General features: G+C 31.9%; 1 protein-coding gene across 1 annotated transcript in view; it reads right to left on the bottom strand.

The window, feature by feature from the left end:
* Window positions 1-21,022, bottom strand: part of LOC143042629 (uncharacterized) — a 49,010-nt gene that overhangs the window by 8,386 nt on the left and 19,602 nt on the right. The window contains exons 10-13 of the mRNA XM_076215403.1: window positions 4,863-4,976; window positions 4,198-4,311; window positions 1,685-1,798; window positions 1,175-1,288 (exon numbers count right to left, since the gene is read on the bottom strand). Of these exons, the coding sequence (XP_076071518.1) occupies window positions 1,175-1,288; window positions 1,685-1,798; window positions 4,198-4,311; window positions 4,863-4,976 (456 nt within the window). The remainder of the gene's footprint in view (window positions 1-1,174; window positions 1,289-1,684; window positions 1,799-4,197; window positions 4,312-4,862; window positions 4,977-21,022) is intronic.

Below are 21,022 nucleotides of genomic sequence, written 5' to 3'. Positions count from 1 at the left end.
CTCATTTATTCTAAAAGAATAAAGACCATTTACCCATTACAGTAAAATAGGACAAATCGCATTGGTTATTGAGTAATACTACTATAGCTCTATTCATAATTCCAGTCTTATTTGCAATTCTAACATGACTACCTATTATCGTCAACCAGTATAATCGCAATATGTCTACCTTTAGCGCAGACGCAGTAAAACACAAAAGCGGTTGTTCCGCGTTACGACCAACTTATTTATTTTACTAGATATTCCCATATTTCGACATCAAAACACCCAGTTTACATATGGCAAGATTCAGATACCATATATAAATCTCTATTTACAGCACAATAAACAAATCAGTCTATTTCAATTTATTTTTCATGATAAAACTTAAAATCCGCGAAATGATGTTATTGTCTTGGCATGGCAACGAAACACGGTGACGTCACAAGTAGGTTTCCGTAAACAGAACAAAAAAATCAAATGCAAATACCGGGCGTTTTAAAACTTCTTGTACGCAACAAAACGAATAAAATAACATTGGAAGAAAATATGTAAGTGAAAAATGCGATTAAAAAAAACAATATTTATTGAATTATATAAATTTACTAATATTATCAAAATTGGGTAACACGGAACAGCCAAAACAGTATCGTATGTAGAGGGCCTTCACGGTTAACAAAACTACCGAATTTGTCCAATTAGAATCGAAATAATTCATGGCAGCCGTAGATTTGTTTTCATTTAACCATGGGTTGGGCATTTATATTCGTATTTTACCCCTCGCTAACGCTCAAGGTAAAATACTCGAATATAAATGCCAAACCATGGTTAAATGAAACCAAATATACGGCTGCCATGAATTATTTCTTAAATATCACATAATAATCTGATTGGTGGAATCTGTTTCGAGCGACTGAAATTTTTGAATAGATTAACATATTGACTATTCTGTCTATATTTTAATAACAACAAACTTATCATTAATGAGTAGGGTTTGCAGACATTCGGAAAAGCATAAACACGAGGTTTTTTTTTTTGAATCATGTCAAGAACATTTTTCAATTGTATAACTGTTCCCGTTTTAGAACTTTGTTGCACTGCGCAAATTCGTACATGAAACACAAATTTTAAAGCAAGGATAAATAAAATACCAACTTAACGTAATGAATTGCAAATATTGAATGAATTTGTTTACCTGTCTCGCACTGAGTGTCTGTAAACCCAGCAGAACATGTACACGTATATCCATTGACCTTATCATTACACGTAGCACCATTTTCACACGGGTTGGATGTGCATTCATCAATATCTGTAATAAATATATTGAAATTGAGTTGCTTTATAACACATATTCACTAAGTTTTGTCTACAATTCCGCGCTCATCACATTTGGTATAAAAATGATCTCAATAGGACTTACAATGGTTCTCGTCTAGTTAAAAATATTTATATTTATAAAGCTAATATCAATCTCAAGAGCTCAGTATAGATTATAACTCTTGCACATTAGTAATGACAAGTATTTGTGTTTGTTAACATGAATTACACGGAAAGGCAGACGCAAAATTCACTTCTGAAATCATGACAAGAACATCTCACATCATGTTTAACTGAACAACTGTGTACGATGAACACATTTTCTAAAGTAAGGTCAAATTTGGATATTCTATCAGTATTGTTGCTAAAGTGGGGTTAATTTGTTTACCTGTCTGACAGTGTGTGTCAGTGAATCCATCAGCACATTCACAGTTATATCCGTTGACTTGATCATCACAAGTACCTCCATTCTCACATGGGTTAGATGAGCATTCGTCAATTTCTGAAAGCAAATATGAAATTTCAATACATGTAGATACAGATTTATTTTAGTCACATGTTTATGCGCCAATCATAACCGTATTTTATTCTTACTATATCAACACGCCTCACAATTCTAAACACTAGATATATCTACGTATTAAGTCAGGATTATTTTCTAAAGTTATACATTAAAATTCAAGATACATTAGATCCGTTTTTCGTTTTAAATTAAACATTTTAATTGTGTCGTTCTTATATGCATTTGTAAATTCAAGGACATTATTCACTTATGAAACATGACAAATCGATTTTAGATTGTATGAACTTAATTTCAATTCAGAATAATTCTGTAGGAAACCAATCGAAATGAACCGGGAACACATCTCTCAAAATGAGATAGAATACAATCATTTAATCATAATGGATTGTAAGCGATTAATCAATTGTTAACCTGTCTGACAGAGTATGTCGGTAAATCCACCAGAACAAGCACAGTTGTATCCGTTGACTTGGTCATTACAAGTAGCTCCATTCTGACATGGGTTAGATGAGCATTCGTTAATATCTATAAACAAAACTGGATTTTTGGTAACTTGACATCACTTGTGTATTCTAACGATATCATCACTTGCCTTACTATATTTCTCAACTTGTTAAACACACTTGTCCTCAAATTTATAGCTGGATTTTTTTCTAAACAGTTAAACTCTTTAAGTTAAAAAGAAATACCACGATTTCACATTATAATTTGGAAGTATTAGTTTTTGAAAACGTATAACGTATCTTTACTGTGTTGTGTTTATATACATTTGGAAAGGAAGGCGGGAAATTCATTTGTTGAACCAAAACAAGTAATTTATGATAAAAGGGATGATTTTTCATTTCCTATCGTTAATTATCCGTTTTTAGATGGTGACGTTCCCTTGTCACCATCTTACGGTGTTTATATATCTCAACTTGTACGATTCGCTCGTGTATGTAACAATGTTTTAGATTTTAATGAGAGAAATTTATGTATTACTGAAAAATTATTACACCAGGGTTTTCGATGTCACAAACTAGTCAAAACATTTACTAAATTTTATCATCGGTATAAAGACATCATTCGTAAATATAGCTCAACATGCAGACTTCTAATACGTTCAGGTATTTCACATCCAATTTTTTATGGTAATATTCTTTATAAAGCACAAAGGTGTCAGTATTCACCTCAGAAACTTACAAAACCTTTGAATAGACTTATTAAGAAGGGATATAATTACGATACTGTTGTCAAGACATTAAAGATTGCATATTTTGGCGTTAATATTGAGTCACTGATAAGGTCTTTGCATCGGAACTAAACACATTTATTCTAAAAACAGTTGTTGGCATGACACGGGTTATGTTCTCATATATGTTTTGATGGTATGATACTAAACCCCTAACGGGGAGGATTGTGCCTGATGTTCATATGATGAGATCATAATCTTTCAGTCAGATTAATTGAAGTCTGGAGCTGGCATGTCAGTTAACTGCTAGTAGTCTGTTGTTATTTATGTATTATTGTCATTTTGTTTATTTTCTTTGGTTACATCTTCTGACATCAGACTCGGATTTCTCTTGAACTGAATTTTAATGTGCGTATTGTTATGCGTTTACTTTACTACATTGGTTAGAGGTATAGGGGAGGGTTGAGATCTCACAAACATGTTTAACCCCGCCGCATTTTTGCGCCTGTCCCAAGTCAGGAGCCTCTGGCCTTTGTTAGTCTTGTATTATTTTAATTTTAGTTTCTTGTGTACAATTTGGAAATTAGTATGGCGTTCATTATCACTGGACTAGTATATATTTGTTTAAGGGCCAGCTGAAGGACGCCTCCGGGTGCGGGAATTTCTCGCTACATTGAAGACCTGTTGGTGACCCTCTGCTGTTGTTTTTTATTTTGTCGGGTTGTTGTCTCTTTGACACATTCCCCATTTCCATTCTCAATTTTACATATTTCATATAAACAATGTTTCGAAATTTCAATACATATAGATACAGATTAATTTTAGTCTCATGTTTATGCGCCAATCACAACCGTATTTGATTCTTACTATATCAACACGCCTCATAATTATATACACTAGATATAGCTACTTTTTAAATCAGGATTATTTTCTAAAGTTATACATTAAAATTCAAGATACATTAGATCCGTTTTTCGTTTTAAATTAAACATTCTAATTGTGTCGTTCTTATATACATTTGTAAATTCAAGGACATTATTCACTTTTGAAACATGACAAGTCGATGTTGGATTGTATGAACTTAATTTTAATTCAGGATAATTCGGTATGAAACCAATCGAAATGAACCGGGAACACATCTCTCAAAATGAGGTAGAATACATTCATTTAATCATAATGGATTGTAAGCGATTAATCAATTTTTTACCTGTCTGACAGAGTATGTCGGTAAATCCACCAGCACAAACACAGTTGTATCCGTTGACTTGGTCATTACAAGTAGCTCCATTCTGACATGGGTTAGATGAGCATTCGTTAATATCTATAAAAAAAACGGGATTTTTGGTAACTTGACATCACTTGTGTATTCTAACGATATCATCACATGCCTTACTATATTTCTGAACTTGGTAAACACACCTGTCCTGAAATTTATAGCTGTTTTTTTCTAAACAGTTAAACTCTTTAAGTTAAAAAGAAATACCACAATTTCTCATTATAATTTGGAAGTATTAGTTTTTGAAAACGTATAACGTATCTTTACCGTGTTGTGTTTATATACATTTGGAAAGGAAGGCGGGAAATGCATTTGTTGAACCAAAACAAGTACATATTTCATATATATAAACAATGTTTCAACCTTCAGCATTATATTTTACTGAAGAACTTTGTATAACTCTTTAAGTAAGGTCAAATATAACCATCTTATCATATATTGTTATGGTACATTTTTGTGTTCCTGTCTTTAGTTTTTCCTTATCCATTCGTTTGATGTGTTCGACCTTTCGAATTTCAATTTGATTAGAGACCCTCCGTTTTGAATTTTCCTCGGAGTACGGTATTTTTGTTATTTTACTTTTGCAATGGATTTACCCGTCTCGCAGTGCGTATCAGTGAACCCAACAGTACATATACAGTTGTATCCGTTGTCTTTGTCATTACAAGTAGCTCCATTCTGACAAGGATTAGATGAACATTCGTCAATATCTGCAAGGAAATTTTAAAGTGTTTACGTAAAGTATATATTGCAATAAATGTGAATTTGCATGAGCGTATTACGATGTGAACGCAGATTGCAATTTTTCTCGACAAGATATATTTTCTTGATTGATGTCATTATAATATATAATCATGATTTTTCTTGAAAGTGATACTCAAAAGTTCAAAAACGTAACAGTTATTTTAGTTAATTTATCAGTTACAAGCGTTCCATTTTTCTAACGTGAATTAAGAAAGCCAGTGAAACATTCACTTCTAAAGCATGACAAATGCATTTTTATAAGTAGATTGTTTTTCTCAGAACTATGTTGCACTTAATCTGTCGATTTTGAACCGAAAACACAACACTCATAGAAAAGACAGTTATAAGTGTATCGTAAAACATCGGAAATGTTAAGTCAATTAGTTACCTGTCTCACAGTTTGTGCCCGTGAAACCAGAAGCACATGTACAGCTGTATTTGTTGACTTGGTCATTGCAAGTAGCTGTATTTTTACATGGGTTGGAGGTACATATTCAAATATTTGAAGTGAATAATATTAAATTAGAAAACATTCGGTCCTTATGTTTCATTTTAAGAAAATTTAGAGAAACAGTAAAGGATCGTTTTGTATTCTGTTCTTATATTTTCATTATAAAAGATGTACTGAATTTGAACATATTTGATTTTGTCATACTTTGTACTTGCCTAAGTGTAAGATTTTGTTATTATTATTATTATTATGTTTCGTCACTAGAGACAACATTTCCACTAATCATTGTCCAAAATAATCAATTTAAAAGGATTACATTACCCCACATACAAAATTATTTTTTTAATGTTATGATAATGTGAATATTATGTTTCATCTATATTGGCCAAATTTGTTTTATGTGGCCTTATAAGATTCTTGTTTGATACAATACCTTTAAAGTATATACATTGTTCCCGTTGAAGATAAATCTATTAAAGCACTTCGAACGCAACAAACTTATAAGTATCATTCTCATTTTCAAGCGCTATGTTGTAACGTAACTAGTGACTGAGGGTATCAACAGGGTGTCATTGTCACGGCACTGACAAGATATGTAATCGACATTTAACAGCCCTACACAAAGAGTCAGGAAAAATTTGATAAACGAATACGTCATTAAAATTATATAAAATAGTTTGCACTCTGTTGTGTCATGTCGAAAATTTAATGACCAGCATAGAGAACATATTGTTTGGAATTTGGAAATAAAAATGTGAGACATGCTCAATCACCATGTTCAGGGCAATTGTGGTTTAAATGAAGTAAAATTGTGGTTTAAATGAAGTAAAATGTGACTACCTCAACTGCACTTCATTTGAAACAAAAATAAATACGATATATATAAGAAAAGCATTCTCACCATTTACTACTACAAGTCTTATGCATTCTTGGTTGGATGCTTCTCTGAAAAAAGGGACAACAGATAATAAATTGATAAAAAAATGTGTACATAAAAATAACATTAAAGTCATATGAAACGAGTGACTGGTGAAAAGAAAATTTTATCCAATTCTTGAACCAATGAATGTATATATCATAAACTTAATCTTCTGTTTACAATTTTATCATTTTTGTACGCAAATATATCGTATTATCGTCATTTTTTCTCTCTTTTTCTGTTATGAGGTGAAAATATGGCAGCTAACTAATTTTCGTATTTTCAAGCCGTAGTTTACCGATTGTCACCTTATAGTAAACAATCAACAAAGAAGCATGGATATTGAGCACGTTTATAACATGTACAATCAGATAATAGTTTATTTTAATGATAGATCCATGCGTATTGCGATCATTCTTTAAACTTTACTTTACATTAATTTGGAAACTCCATTTTTTATGTTACGCTACGTTTTATGAGCAGGAATTGGCTATTGAATAGCTTTAGGTAAATACACATTGGAACTCTGAATATTTGTTGATTTTTATTGTAACCTTTTCTGTAAATAGCATACAACTTGTATGGCAACACCTGTACCTCGTGACAATATGCATCGCGCAACAAAGCACATTTAAAAAAAACGAAAACAGGGACACAACACGTCATGTTATAGTTCATCATATAAATGTAATCATGAAAATCGAATGCCTGTTTACGTTTGTTTTTGTAAAAACGCTGATCATACGCACATACTTCTTAAAACCGCGTCGACACTTCATACATATAGTGTGTTTTAGTCAATGCTTTTTAAATACGAATAAAAATTATAAAATTGCAAAAGGAAGTTGTCAATGTTTTCCTTATTTTTTCATCATGAGCGCTGGAACATTCTTGTATGTATGCAAAGTAAACACATGATATCAAATTAAGTTTTTGCAAGGCAATTATTTCAGATAAGGAACTTAAATAAAAATGTATACAATATTTAAGAAAGCTCCCATAATATATGTCACTATTGTGGTATTAAAATGTTCACTTCTTTTACATGACGCACAAGTACCTGTTATTATCAAATGCTGTATAGCAGAATATATGACTGCCGACTTGTGTCTCTGTTGGAGTCCATGTTACGTTTATATACCATTTATCATTAGATGTGCCATACGTCAGTAAATCAGACTTTGTCATTCCCAATGGTGACACTGTATTTATTTCTGCTATTCTAGAAGTATAGATGTGATAAACGTTATCTTATGGTGACCTTATAGTGTTACCAAAATGAAATATGATTAACAGCCTAACAGAAGACTATATTCAAAATCACTAAAATATTTAGATAAGATGTTTTGTAGCAACGTAGTGTAAATATGGCAGCAATGTGAAAATGAATAATTACTGACAGTTTTTAATTCCAAACAGTATAGGCTGTTAAAACACTGTAGTACAAAGAAGTGTACATATAATTTGCCTACAAACAAATACTGTAATTCCAATTAAACTAAAAACAAATTTATGTTACTAAAGGGGTTCGTACATACCACCTCAATTGAACTCGCACGACAGAGGTCAATCATCAATTACCACCATTAATTAAAACCCCTTTCTGTCGCAAATGTCTCTGCAAATTAAACAGACGGGTCACATTGGACCAGCAACGCAAGCGAACCTACGAAACAATTAAAAAAAACTGCTGCTGGAAGATGGAAGCTTGGTTAACCATAGTTAAATTTGAGTCCCTTCAGAAATACAAGTGGATATTGTTGACAGTTATCGAAGGTACCAGGATTATAATTTAGTACGCCAGACGCGCGTTTAGTCTACATAAGACTCATCAGTGACGCTCATATCAAAATATTTATAAAGCCAAACAAGTACATAGTGGAAGAGCATTGATGATCCAAAAGTCCAAAAAGTTGTGCCAAATACGACTAGGTAATCTATGCCTGGGATAGATGTCATACTTACGAACTCAAAGAGCTTGCTGCAATAGTTTGTCGGTAGATGGTATTTATAGAAATTTGAATTACTGATCCATCGGCAACAGAAGTTTCTATAGCTGGTTTACTGTCACACGAATCACTTAAGCCGGAAGAAATATAGACCAGAAACTGTAAAGGCACACTACTTAATGGATTTGTTTCTATCCGAGAAGCAAAGTCTTCAATTTGAAGCGCAACAACATACCATCCTGATGTTCCCGTCGCATTATAAGATAGAGTGCATGTTTCCTGGAAAAAGATTGAGATTGAGAAAATTAAACCAAAAAATGAAAGATTTTTCTGCTTTCGACATAGTATAATATTTTTTAATTAATTGTATTGTATACGTTCGTGAGTTAATGAAACAACAAGCGATAGATGAGTATAACCAAACGACATCTAAAGGGTAACTTAAAGTATTGATGGAATAACAGGTTTACATTTATACCAAGTATCGAGTTTGTTGTGGTTATGAATATATGGATTTTATAAAGTTATGTTTCAAACTATATAAGAAAACAAATTATAATCGCAAAGTCAAATAAAAGGTCAACATACATTCTTCAACGACCGGTTGTTGTTGATACAATAGGTCAATATTTTTTGTGCTCCAGACTGTACAAGTTGCGAATAATTTTCACAGGAACTATGGATGATTTTTCAGCAACATTTTTCAGACCACAAATGACAAAGCATCAACATAAAACAGAAGACACCCACTGACTTGGTATCTTAAAAATTCGACAGGAATGAACCATGACACTCACAAAACGTTCCAATCGCTCATAAAACTATACTCCAGGTGAAGACTACCAGTAGAGCTATGAAGATAGTTCGAGGTTGTAGCATATGATATTTGGTATGATAGGTCATTTCAATATGGATTGATAATAGAACGTCAGTCTAATAGTATTTTCCATTTGTTTTCAGGTAAATACAAATCTATGTAAATGTCAAACATCATCTTGAATATCATTCACGATTTTGAAATATCGTTTTAAAAACATATATCATCATTACATATCCTAGGCTCATATTTATTTTGTATAAAATGTCCTTCACGATATTTAACAATAACAACAAAAATATCAAACTTAGAAAAATGAGCAATTGTGTGTTAACAAATTAACAGTTCTTTAAATCCAAACTATAAACTGAAATATACCTCAATCAGTGTAGCATTACTTAGACCATAGCAAACATCTCCGCATTCATTTACTCCTGACGATCTGGTCGCCCATCGACACTTAACAAAATCGCCATCTTCATCTACAACTGAAAGCAGATGTTGCCAGTATAAACAATTAAAAAACATTGGTAACTTATAGTTCAAAGGAATAAATGTTTTCTTTTTTCTTTAATAGTTAAGCCATGCATTTTAGAAACGTCACTATATTTCATACTTCTGGTCATGGCATATTGAGCTTTTTAGAAAAATAATTGCTATTTTATATATATCTGTAAATCATAAACGTTACTATGGGGGTGGTTCAATTAACCTACACTAAATACGGTTATCTACATCACATAGTATAGCGAAAACATTGTATTTGAATATTCTGGACAATTTGTTGGTTAATTACCTGGAATTTTCATTGAATAAGAACAGCCTTGCTTAAGTCTAACAATTGGTTGCATAGAACAAATTGGTGGAGAATTGATAAGTCCAGTATCCGAACGAACTGTTAAGTTTGCAGTTGCCATTAATGACCAGCTGCTTCCACTTTCTACTAGAGGGATCCAGTTTCCGCCGTCGTACCTTAAATAAAGTGTGGTGTCAAAAAATCATATTATGTTAAAATAAGCATTTTTAAATTTAATATTCGTTCTTTATTAACATATTTACAACAAATATTTTTTTATGGCGTATACGTTATGACAGCTCTTTGGTTTTTTTTTTTTTCATAATTATTAACTAATATAACATGTATAATGTTCATTCTTCTTAGAAGACGATCAATAAACAGCGTATATACTAAGATATCAGTTGTGTTTAGTTCTTTCCTCTTTTTTAAATCGACGTAAAGATTGAAATAATTTTTATAATGACGAGATAAAAACAGACTGAAAGTTTCCAACTTAGGTAATAAATCCGAAAAGTTGTCTTCCATATCTTCAAACAAAACCTTTTATTATCTAGTAAGTAAGCGAGTAAACACATTTAACAATTTTAAGGATGAAGATATACTTGAATGAAGATTGACTTCATTCCTTCTACAGTTCTGTGTTTCAATCCTAGATAAAGCGAACAAAGAAGGGCATCACATCAACCATAAAAAGCAATTTTTAATGTAGCTTTGGTGGTAAAATTGTCTTGGGCGCTGGTCATGTTGCAGGCGGTATCTCTATGATGTCACAAAAGCCCCCTGAGGGAAGAACAAATACTTGCTTAAATTAGAAGTTCTAACATTATTGTGCTAAATTTGAGACTCACTTTCACGTTCGTCGTGTACTGTTAATCAACGTGTATACAAAGACATTTGATGTACATTGTACAAACCATAATTGTTATTGTAAGTAAATATTGTTAGTTATGTCTCTCGGAATAAAGTTATCAAGTTCGTCTTCACTGTTTGACCAGTGGGGTCCCCTGACTGAACGACTGTGCCAGTCTTCTGTTTACCCTTATTTCACACGTTCCCGATGTATTATCTTGCTATTTTATTTGAATGTGGCCTGAATATTGTAACCGGGGCCATACATGCTAAGAGTAAGCTTAGTTAAGTCCTGTTTTTTTTTTCTATTTCCCGACTCGACAGACTGTCAACATTCGAAATCGTCACCATATGCATCACTAGGTTTATTGACGTCAGTAACTTCATCACCCGATATCAGCATCCAATCATCATTACGTAATTTGCCCACCACCACCATAGGGGCACGAGACTGGTGGGATTAAAGTATAAAAACGAGCGCACAACAGTCCTCAGAGAGACTACGGCCCACTACCAGGGCGTTCACTACTGATACCAAGGATATTTATTGTGCGAACCAAATCCGTCGCGGTTGATGCAACCCGTAAACTGCCTTTGAAATTGTATGCATGCCTGTTGGATAAATGAACCTATCCATGATTGACCTAGATGTTTTACTACACTTACTACGTTGTTAAGAAACGATTAACGTACCAAAAATGGGGTCTTTGTATATTTCATTTAAACTTGTAAGAGTATTGAATGTTTTTTTATTAACAAAAATGTAAAGCTTAATTAATTTTGTTATCTGTTGTAAATAAAATACAACGTAAGTTAATGGTATAGCGTTTTTGAGGTACCATTTTTAAACCAGTGCCTTAGCTGTTTTACCGGCTACGCTACCATAGCCTTGACCATTCAGCAAGCTACGCTACCAGTAACTACTTGATTTTTGACTCGACACCAGGGTTGACAGATAGTAGAATTGTTAAATACCATAGTCACATGTGTGTTAACATGTAAAAATAATTTATATTTTACTTATAAGGGACACACTCACCTTATATATATATATATATATATATATGTGTGTATTTTTAAGAGCCGTGGTATAGGTCTATATCAATGAATATGTAAGTTGCAATGGCTTATGATACTTATAGAATAACTAATCGAATATTTCAAAAAGAGATAAACATTCAACGAGTGACCAACCAACACATTACTTCACGAATGCGCGTAGCGCATGAGTTAATTGTCAGTGTTGTTCGATCACGAATTGAATATTTTCCGATATTTGAATTCTTTGATTAATTATTCTTTTTATTACATTGGTAAATGTTTTTTTCTGAAATTAAAGTAGAAAATGTAAGGAACTTTATCTCTTCTAAGCATTTCCACTATGTTTTGATCCTACTTCATGACAACGCCTATTGTTGTATGACGTCAGAGAAGTGAAATAACCACGTGCAAGTTTATTTCACTGTGAAATTATCGTGGTTTTTTTATTAGAAAATCAATGTTATTCATTGCAACCAATGTAATAATATTTTATACATACCCAAAACGGTAAATGTTATCTGAAGAAGAATGTAACGTGACATTCACCGTTCTTTGGCCCATAATCCAATTTTCATCGACACTTTTGTCGGTGCAATAATATGAAAGTGGACTTATCAAAGTACCATCACATCCATAATGGCAAGTCATGCTACCTTCACCAGTTACAAGAGAATCGTCACAGGAACTCCCGGTATATGATAATTTGTATGTAATGTCTACCTATTTTGTAAGATAAAATGATAATCTTAAATAAAGAAAAGAAAATATTAGTTGCTGCAAAGAAGTTCTTTTAAGATAAATATACTCTTGCGACAACCACAATGGTTGACTACATTATTAAAAAGATATGTAGTTAAGTTATCTAGTTTAATAAATGTAACAGCAAGTACACACCAATAAGGGCAAAATATTTGTATTGTTCAAGAAATCAAATTAAACGGTATACATACAAAAAAATGCAAAGTTGTCCATACCTCAAGCGCCTGTGGGAGAAAGATGTACAGAACGTTATGAGTATATATTTCTCACTAACACGAAACTACGCGAATAGATGTACAGAAAATAATTCTGCAGGACCATTGTTCCTGACATACTCTCTATTTTTGTTGGTTATAGATTTTTTGGTACACACGATGTATGGTTAAATCAACATATAAACAAGATTTATAAAAAGTGTCTACTGTGTTTGAATCCATTTTCATTGATATATTATTATTTGTATTTTCTGGATATGTTTCCAATTCTATATATAATTATAGGTAACATAACCTTAGCAATGTAGTTAAGCAACCAACCAGACCCGGTTTTTCCATAAAGTAATAATTTCAAAATGGCGTGAGTATCGAATGAAACAAATAATTTCACAGCATGATGCAAAGCAAAAAACTGTAACAATTTATTAAAAGCTGAATCATTGTCCATACGAACCATAAAAAGAAACGAAAATGACATTAAAAAAAGGGACATTATATAAACAAAGTTGATGTAATAAATCGTATGAATAAAACCAAGAACAACTGATACAAGTTAAAGATGTTAAAATCATTAAACATTCATTTCTCTTGTTTGAGGCAGATCATAGATTTGTTCGCCCTAGTTAAATATGACTATTCGAGGGAGACTAAATCTTCATATCCTCCTTCATCGACGGAAGTTCAATAACCAAATACCAAAATATTTAGAATAAAAGGATATTTATTTCCAAAAAGCACCTGTGGCTGTACACGAACCACACACACGTTTATGGTTTGTTTATGCCAACAATATAGACAGATATGTAGAGACTATAAATACTTCTGAAATTAAATAATAATTGATGAACGGGAGGGTTTTTTTTCACAGATATATAGACTCGAACTTTTAAACAGGAAATTCGTTATTACTAATTCCAATTATTATTATAAAGTCGAAACTGTAATCTTGAATTTTTCTTGTTTAAAGAAATCACCTATTGATAATACGCACTTGATTGGGTTAATTCTTTACAAAGAACAGTAAATAGTTTTATTAGTTACTGACGTAACATGACATTTTGTGCTTTTCAATTGATTGATTTGAATAGGTTCAACATTCACATCAGAGTGGTTGTTAACTTATTTAAAGGGACATTGTGCAGATAGGTGCATCAACTTTCCAATTCCGTATTTTCTTTCACTGTTCCCCTTTATAAGAAATATATCATTCATGGTATTCAATCGATTGATAAATTAGTCAATGATATGTTGAGGTTCAAATAAGTCAAGTTTTATAAAGAACTACATTAGTGTTTGTGTCCGCATTGAATTCTTCAAAAAGTGAAAGAAATATTTTTTAAGAAAATACAAATGTAAATGATATGATTACTGTTGACATATGCAATTATTTACACCTTAGGATTCTTAATGGTAGAACTATATTTGATCTTCAATCGATGATTATTTCGTTTGTATTGCAAACCTTTCACATGACAAATAATAACATTACTTTTATATTTTATTATAATCCTCATGATTTGCTGACAACAATAGTGAGACACTCAAATAAAAAAAATACTACAGTTATGACTGCACGTGATACCCTTGACAATTATAAAACAATGCACAGAAAAACAAAAGAAAAGCTTTAAATTACTCTTAATTTCATGGTTGCATCATGAATATGGAATAATGTTTGTTGAATGTTTATTTTTTTTATGAATTTGTAGGGTTGTATTAAAAAGCGTTTATCGTTGTCACATTTTATTCTGATTTTTGAAGGGATAACTTTATTAACGCAATCTTCAAAGAAGATTGTTGCATTGACCCTTTATTATAAAGAAGATATGTTATATACTTATTCAGAAAAACATAAATACAATGTTATAAAAGAGGGGAGAAAGATACCAGAGGGATTGTCAAACTTATAAGGTGTAATACCACCAAATCATGGTACGTCACATCCGGTTGCATACGAAAGTAGGCCTAAAAAAATATTCCCTTGAATTTGACAGTTGTTGAAAATTAACCCTGCATTTCAATGCACTTAAATTTTTCTGAGTTAAATATGTATGTTGGGTGTCTGAAAGCATCATTCTTTTTTTATTTGATGGTCTTATAAAATATTTTGGAACGTTAAGGTTACATAGTTACCAAAGTAGGTAACCAGTAAATAAAAGTGTAAAAATTGGGTTGTCTACCCTCGGCGGTGGTTACTTTCTAATATGCAATGAAATGTAGTGTGAAATTTTCACTGTATCACTGGAAAGGATTGAACTTTACACATGCAAAGTATTTCTTTGGTTGAAATAAAGGTAAATACTGTACGATTTTTTTAAAAGTGCCAATTTAACAAAGACTAATGGGGAAAAATCAATGGTGGTATTACACCTATAAATCACATTACAACTTGAAGACAGTAATGCTATATGTACATTTAAGACAAAAAAGTAGAACTGGAACCATATTTTTGAACTTTGAAATGCCTTAACGACGAGAACCTTCAAGTAGTCCAATAGTTATTAAAGGTACCAGGCTTATAATTTAATACGCAATACGCGCGTTTTGTCTACACAAGACTCATCAGTGACGCTTAGATCAAAATAGTTATAAGTCAAAGAAGTACACAGTTGAAGAGTTTTATTCAATGTTTGCTTTATATATTTGTTAAAGCTTTTCAAACGCTATATATTGAAGCTTTGTTATATAAACTATTTTACCATGCTATATTATGTTCCGGATTTGATTTTCCCCGGGTTTGGAATTTTATTTTGTCCTAGTTGTAACGTTTGCTGATAAAGTCGAGCGTACGGGGTTTTTTTTAAGTTTTAATTGAATTCCTTTTTCAATTTACTTTGGCAAAAAATACAGTAACTAGTAACTACACTAGGTAAAATTATTGAAATACGGGTAACTTGACTTGTATTGACTTATTGCATTGTTAATTTTGAAAAGACTGCACTGAAACACCTTTTATATTCAAATCGGCACATTCTTTTCAATACCATGCATATCATTCAGTTAGCGGATATAAAAAAATCATAATGTCTTTCTTAATTTTGAAAATTATTTCTGATTAACAAAACACATTCCTTTTGAAACAGGGGCGACAGATACAAGAGGGACAGTCAAACTCATAGTTCGAAAATAAACTGACAACACCATGGCTAAAAAGAAAAGACAAACAGACAAATGAAAAGAGGTGTATCCTTGGACGTTATTGTTAACTTGTTATCGCTACTCCTTCACACCAACAAAAGAAACCAACAATGTGTTTTTCCAGATTGCCTTTCATATCCAGGATATGGAGAATAATTTTGACCGAGGCAATCTGGAGACTCTATATGAGAGTTTTACTTCTCTTAGGTGAAATGTAATTGCAATTTTTTTTTTTCATTGTTTAATAAAAATGTCAAATATCTTCGATATATCTTAGCTTATAATACTAAATACAAATAGAGCATTAAGTTAAGTTGGTAAAACATCTTTTCCAACATGTTTTATTAGTATTCTTGAACATACTAACCATAGCATCCTTATATATAATATAGGTTCAATGGATATGATGATTTGACAATCTAGGGTCTATAAAGGGTCAGAGTTTCTAAAGATAATAAGATAAAGTTAAAGGCTAAAACATCTTTTACAGTTTTAATTATTACTGATAATCCATGCTGATTTAAAGGTATGGTATCTGTATTGTATAGTTCAATTTTTCATTGTGCGGAGGTATAACACCATTGTTAAGTAAATAAATATTAAAAACATCTTTTTGAACATGCTCTATTCATGCCAAATAACCGTATAAAATAGTAAAGTAGTTTGAATAGCTATAATAAATTGAGAATAGGATATCCAATGACGGTCAACTTTCCATAGTTTTGGGGTAAAAATGGCTATTCTCTAATGTTCAGAGATATATTCATTCAAAATACTTTTTACATCAATTATAATTAAATAAAAACAGTTTGAATGAATGAGATGACTTGCAACCTGAGATCTATAAAAGAAATCAATGTATTTTAACCCCACCACAAAAGTATCAGGATGGAAAAAGTATATTGGAACAAATTTTATAGAACGAATTCTTAGCCATGGTATTTTGACTCCCCCTTCTCCAAATAGGCAAAATTTGAAATACAATAAGATTTGAATTATTGTAAGTAGTACACTCAGTCAGCCTGTTAGTTTCTGGAAAGGAAAACCTATTTGGAAAATTCCCTATAATTTTACCCTTCTTTAAAATATAATCCCTTTCCGTTTTATAAATTAGGATTTTAAATTATAAAGTTTTAATGTTTTGAAAAGAATCTTTGAATTGAAAGCAATTACTAGAACAGATTATATGACACTATTTTATTGCAATGGGTTTTTAACCCCCTAAAAAGGAATTTTTAACCCCTGCCAAATAGACAAAAATTTAAATTCCAAAAAGTGTTTAACCAATTTAAACTAGTTATAATGTTGTGAGAAGTATGTTGAATGACAAAATGTATATATGAAAGATTTTAGACGATGTTTTGAATTCCCGTTTGAAGAAAATTTAATCCTCTTTATATATCAGAATTTTAAGATATATAGGCTTCAAATCATAATGTAGCGTGAAGTATCTGGATTTCAAACTAACAAAATTCGATAAGGTTTAATAAAACTGTTTCAGATATGGTTACAGGGTCCCATAGTATATGCAATTGACAAACACCCCAACACATACCTTAACCCCTATTTTTATATGTGTCAGAGTTTTTATTTACAAAAACCTTAAAAAAATCATTTTTCGATTAGTGTCTGGACTGATCAATTTACAATAAAGGTCAATTTCAATGTGCTTTCAATTTTAAATCAAAGGGGGAGAGATCAATTGTCCATGGAATTTAGAAACTTCTCTGCTAGGAAGCAGTGATATTTGGGGTTTGTTTTTACAGTATATCGATTTTATCTAGCAGGTGTTAACTTTTACAATTGTAGAAATTTACCTTATTGTCTCTAAATTTCCATGAGATTAGTCCACCTCTAAAATGAGATCCCTCTATAATGTTACTTTCAATCAATAATATTACTGTCAAAATGGTGCTTTTAAAATTCATTTTCTAAACCAAAAAAAATCACCAAACGAACACTTGGAGAATTCAGGTATGAAAAGTCTGGTAACTAAGAAAAATCAATTTAGGTCCGGGAAATTTTACTTGTATTGAATTCGTGTATTTTTACTTTTAAAAGACCTCTTAATTCAATTTCAGAATATTTCTGTCTATATCCTGCTCACAGGGACTCGGTATGCGGATATAAACATATTAATCGTTAGGTTTTTTTCTGCCATTCTGTAAAAGACCTTTTGATTTTGATAATAGTGTTCACCAATTGAAGCGATCTTGGGGCTAGATATAAAAGTTTTTCCACTTAATGTATTCAATTGTAATTGTTATTTAAGTTAATCAAATAGAGTCCTAGGGTCTTCTGATTCTAGGAAATCGGTTCTAACATTGAGTTTGTTGTAATGAATTTAAACGTATTACTTCTATTGAAAATATCTATTGCTACACAATTAGGAACATTTATGGTCCTAGATGTAGATACTCATCTTTATGTTTTGAACAATGACATGTTAGATCAGACTGGTTATTACGTCTTAATGCTAGATCCTTTGGATGCATGTATGTCTGCAGATGAATATGAATAGGCAATTATAGTTCAAATAAAGAAACAATTACACGAATTATCGAGATAGAAATTAAAATTAACCATAAACTAGTATATATATCATCATATAACACACTTATGTATTTAGGGTACAGGAGGGCGGATTAATATTTTTCTCTTAAGTCTATCAAAATCGTTCAACTTTTTATATATTTAAAAGAACTGAGTATTAAGGTGAAAATTGCAGGTATGCAATTTAACAGGTAAATATAAGTAAGTAGATTTCAACTTTATTTTTCAATTATAAAATGTATAACAGAACTTTGGTACACAATTTTGAAACATTGAAGTAGATAAATCTTGCAAAAAGTAAGATTATTCCTCCGTAATTAATCATTTTTATTAAAACAAAAATTTCCTAAATAAACTATGAATAGAATAAATGGTTCAATAAAAGAGACTGTGTCACTGTGGGATAAAGGTCGGGGAAATTAGGACTGTCACTGGAGCATTAAGATACTACTATATTGCTTAGAGACAGAAATTTTACCTAACAACAAACAATCTTCGATTCCCTAAAAGAGTCGTTTCGATGGTTCTTAATATGCAAAGAACATTATACTCTCTAACATTCGGTATCAGACAGGTGGTGGATGCAACTTGTACATTTGGCCCATTTAACATCTGGTGCAATGACATTATAATGACTAGCCCAACAGAAAACACAATTTTAATCTATGTATTCCAATCACTTAGAAAACAATAAACTCAAGTCTTAAGACTGAATAATCTATAGATAATTCTAATGCAATTATTTTGTAAATAAATAATTGATGTTTCCATTTTTTATTATGTTTGCAGTTTTATATACTATATGGGCTATACATTAAATATGTATTTACAATTGTACAGCAGTATATATGCGAACTTTTATATGTTTGAGTCTTGCTATACAATGTGCTAATCTAACTAAAGCCTCGGTCACACCCTACCGGATAGCAAGAACGGAGGCATAACGGATGAAAATAACGTTGACAAAATTGTTATCCGTTGGTGTACTGACCTAATAAAACGAACGTGTAACGAATGCATAACGGACACACACCGGATATGCAACGTGCGAGAAACGGAAACGTACCTGACAGAACGGATGTCGAACGTACATCCAACGGAGGAGTACCGCTTAAAATGGACACCTAACGGAAGCGTACCGGATAAAACGGATAAACAAGATATACGAAAAAATTAAAGGCGACAATAATAATACATGTAAATCGCATAAATATTCAAAATGTTTCTGTGTAACTGGTTTTGGTTCGTTCTTCAAAATGCCGCCAACGTGCAGTGTCTAGCCTGAATAAAGCTGTTTGATTGTGAAGACGTGCCTTTACTCTAAGATCGATTATGAATAATAAGAATTCATGAATCTTAAGAAATCTGACATACCAATGATTGGCATTTCTGACGCGAAATTTTCAATTGGCATTTATCCGTTTCAGATCCGTTCATCATCCGTTTTATCCGTTATACGTCCGGTAGAAGTCCGTTTCTCATTCGTTCAACATCCGTTTTATCCGTTAAACGTCCGATAATAGTCCGTTGGTGAATTTATCTTCAAGATCTCCAACGGATGTATAACGGACACGTCACGGATTCAAACCGGAAACGAAACGGACGAGTACCGTACAAAACGGACGCCTAACGGACGTTCAACGGACATTTTATCCGTTGGACGTCCGTTTAAAGTTTTGAACATGCTCAGAATTTTCCACCGGACAGAACGGACGTCGACGGATAAAACGTACGCTTAACGAACATGCAACGGATATGGACGGACGTCTAACGGATAAGAACGGACGTCTAACGGACATGATCGGATTGAAAAAATGTTATCCGTTAGGCGTCCGTTCGAGCTATCCGGTAAGGTGTGACCGAGGCTTACCATTTCTATAAATATAAGGTTTTAATAAATTTAATAGAAGTTAATCATAAACATTTTCCTAATTAGTTCAAAATATGTTTTAATTACTGTCAGGACCTTCCTATTACAGATACAAAAAAAAATGTTGTTCAAAGAAATACTGTCAGGTACTTCCTTATACAGCATTCCAAAAAATATCAAGGCAACTGCAAGGTCATTCCTGAAACTGTACCTATTTGAAGATATCAGTTAGATCCTTTCTAACTGTATCGAATTTAAATATGGTTTAAAAACCTTATGGAAACCATAACCCCTATTTCCAAATATTGCCTTTTTATTCCTATTTAAAGTAGTGAATTTAAAATACAAACACCAAATAAATAACTATTTATCGGATTGGCAATTTGAATAAACTCGGAACTATTACACTGGCGCATTGTCTACAAAATCCGTAAAAATTAACTGAAAGGGTTTGAAAGTATTTGCTACAGTTTCTCAAAATTAATTTTTTATGACTGATGAGAAAAAATCTTAAGAGCCAGGCTCCTTAAAGTCTACTAAAATAAGCTTTCTATAATAACTTCTAGTACTATAAATTCAGTTAAAGTATCGCCGCGATATAGCCTTTTTGTGCTAATGCGGCGTAAAGCAACCAACAATCAATCCATTAGTT

Source organism: Mytilus galloprovincialis, chromosome 1 (assembly GCF_965363235.1).
Source record: "Mytilus galloprovincialis chromosome 1, xbMytGall1.hap1.1, whole genome shotgun sequence".
Lineage (NCBI taxonomy): Eukaryota > Metazoa > Mollusca > Bivalvia > Mytilida > Mytilidae > Mytilus > Mytilus galloprovincialis.
The sequence above is the reverse complement of the archived record's forward strand: the minus strand, read 5'-3'. Positions and strand labels throughout refer to the sequence as shown.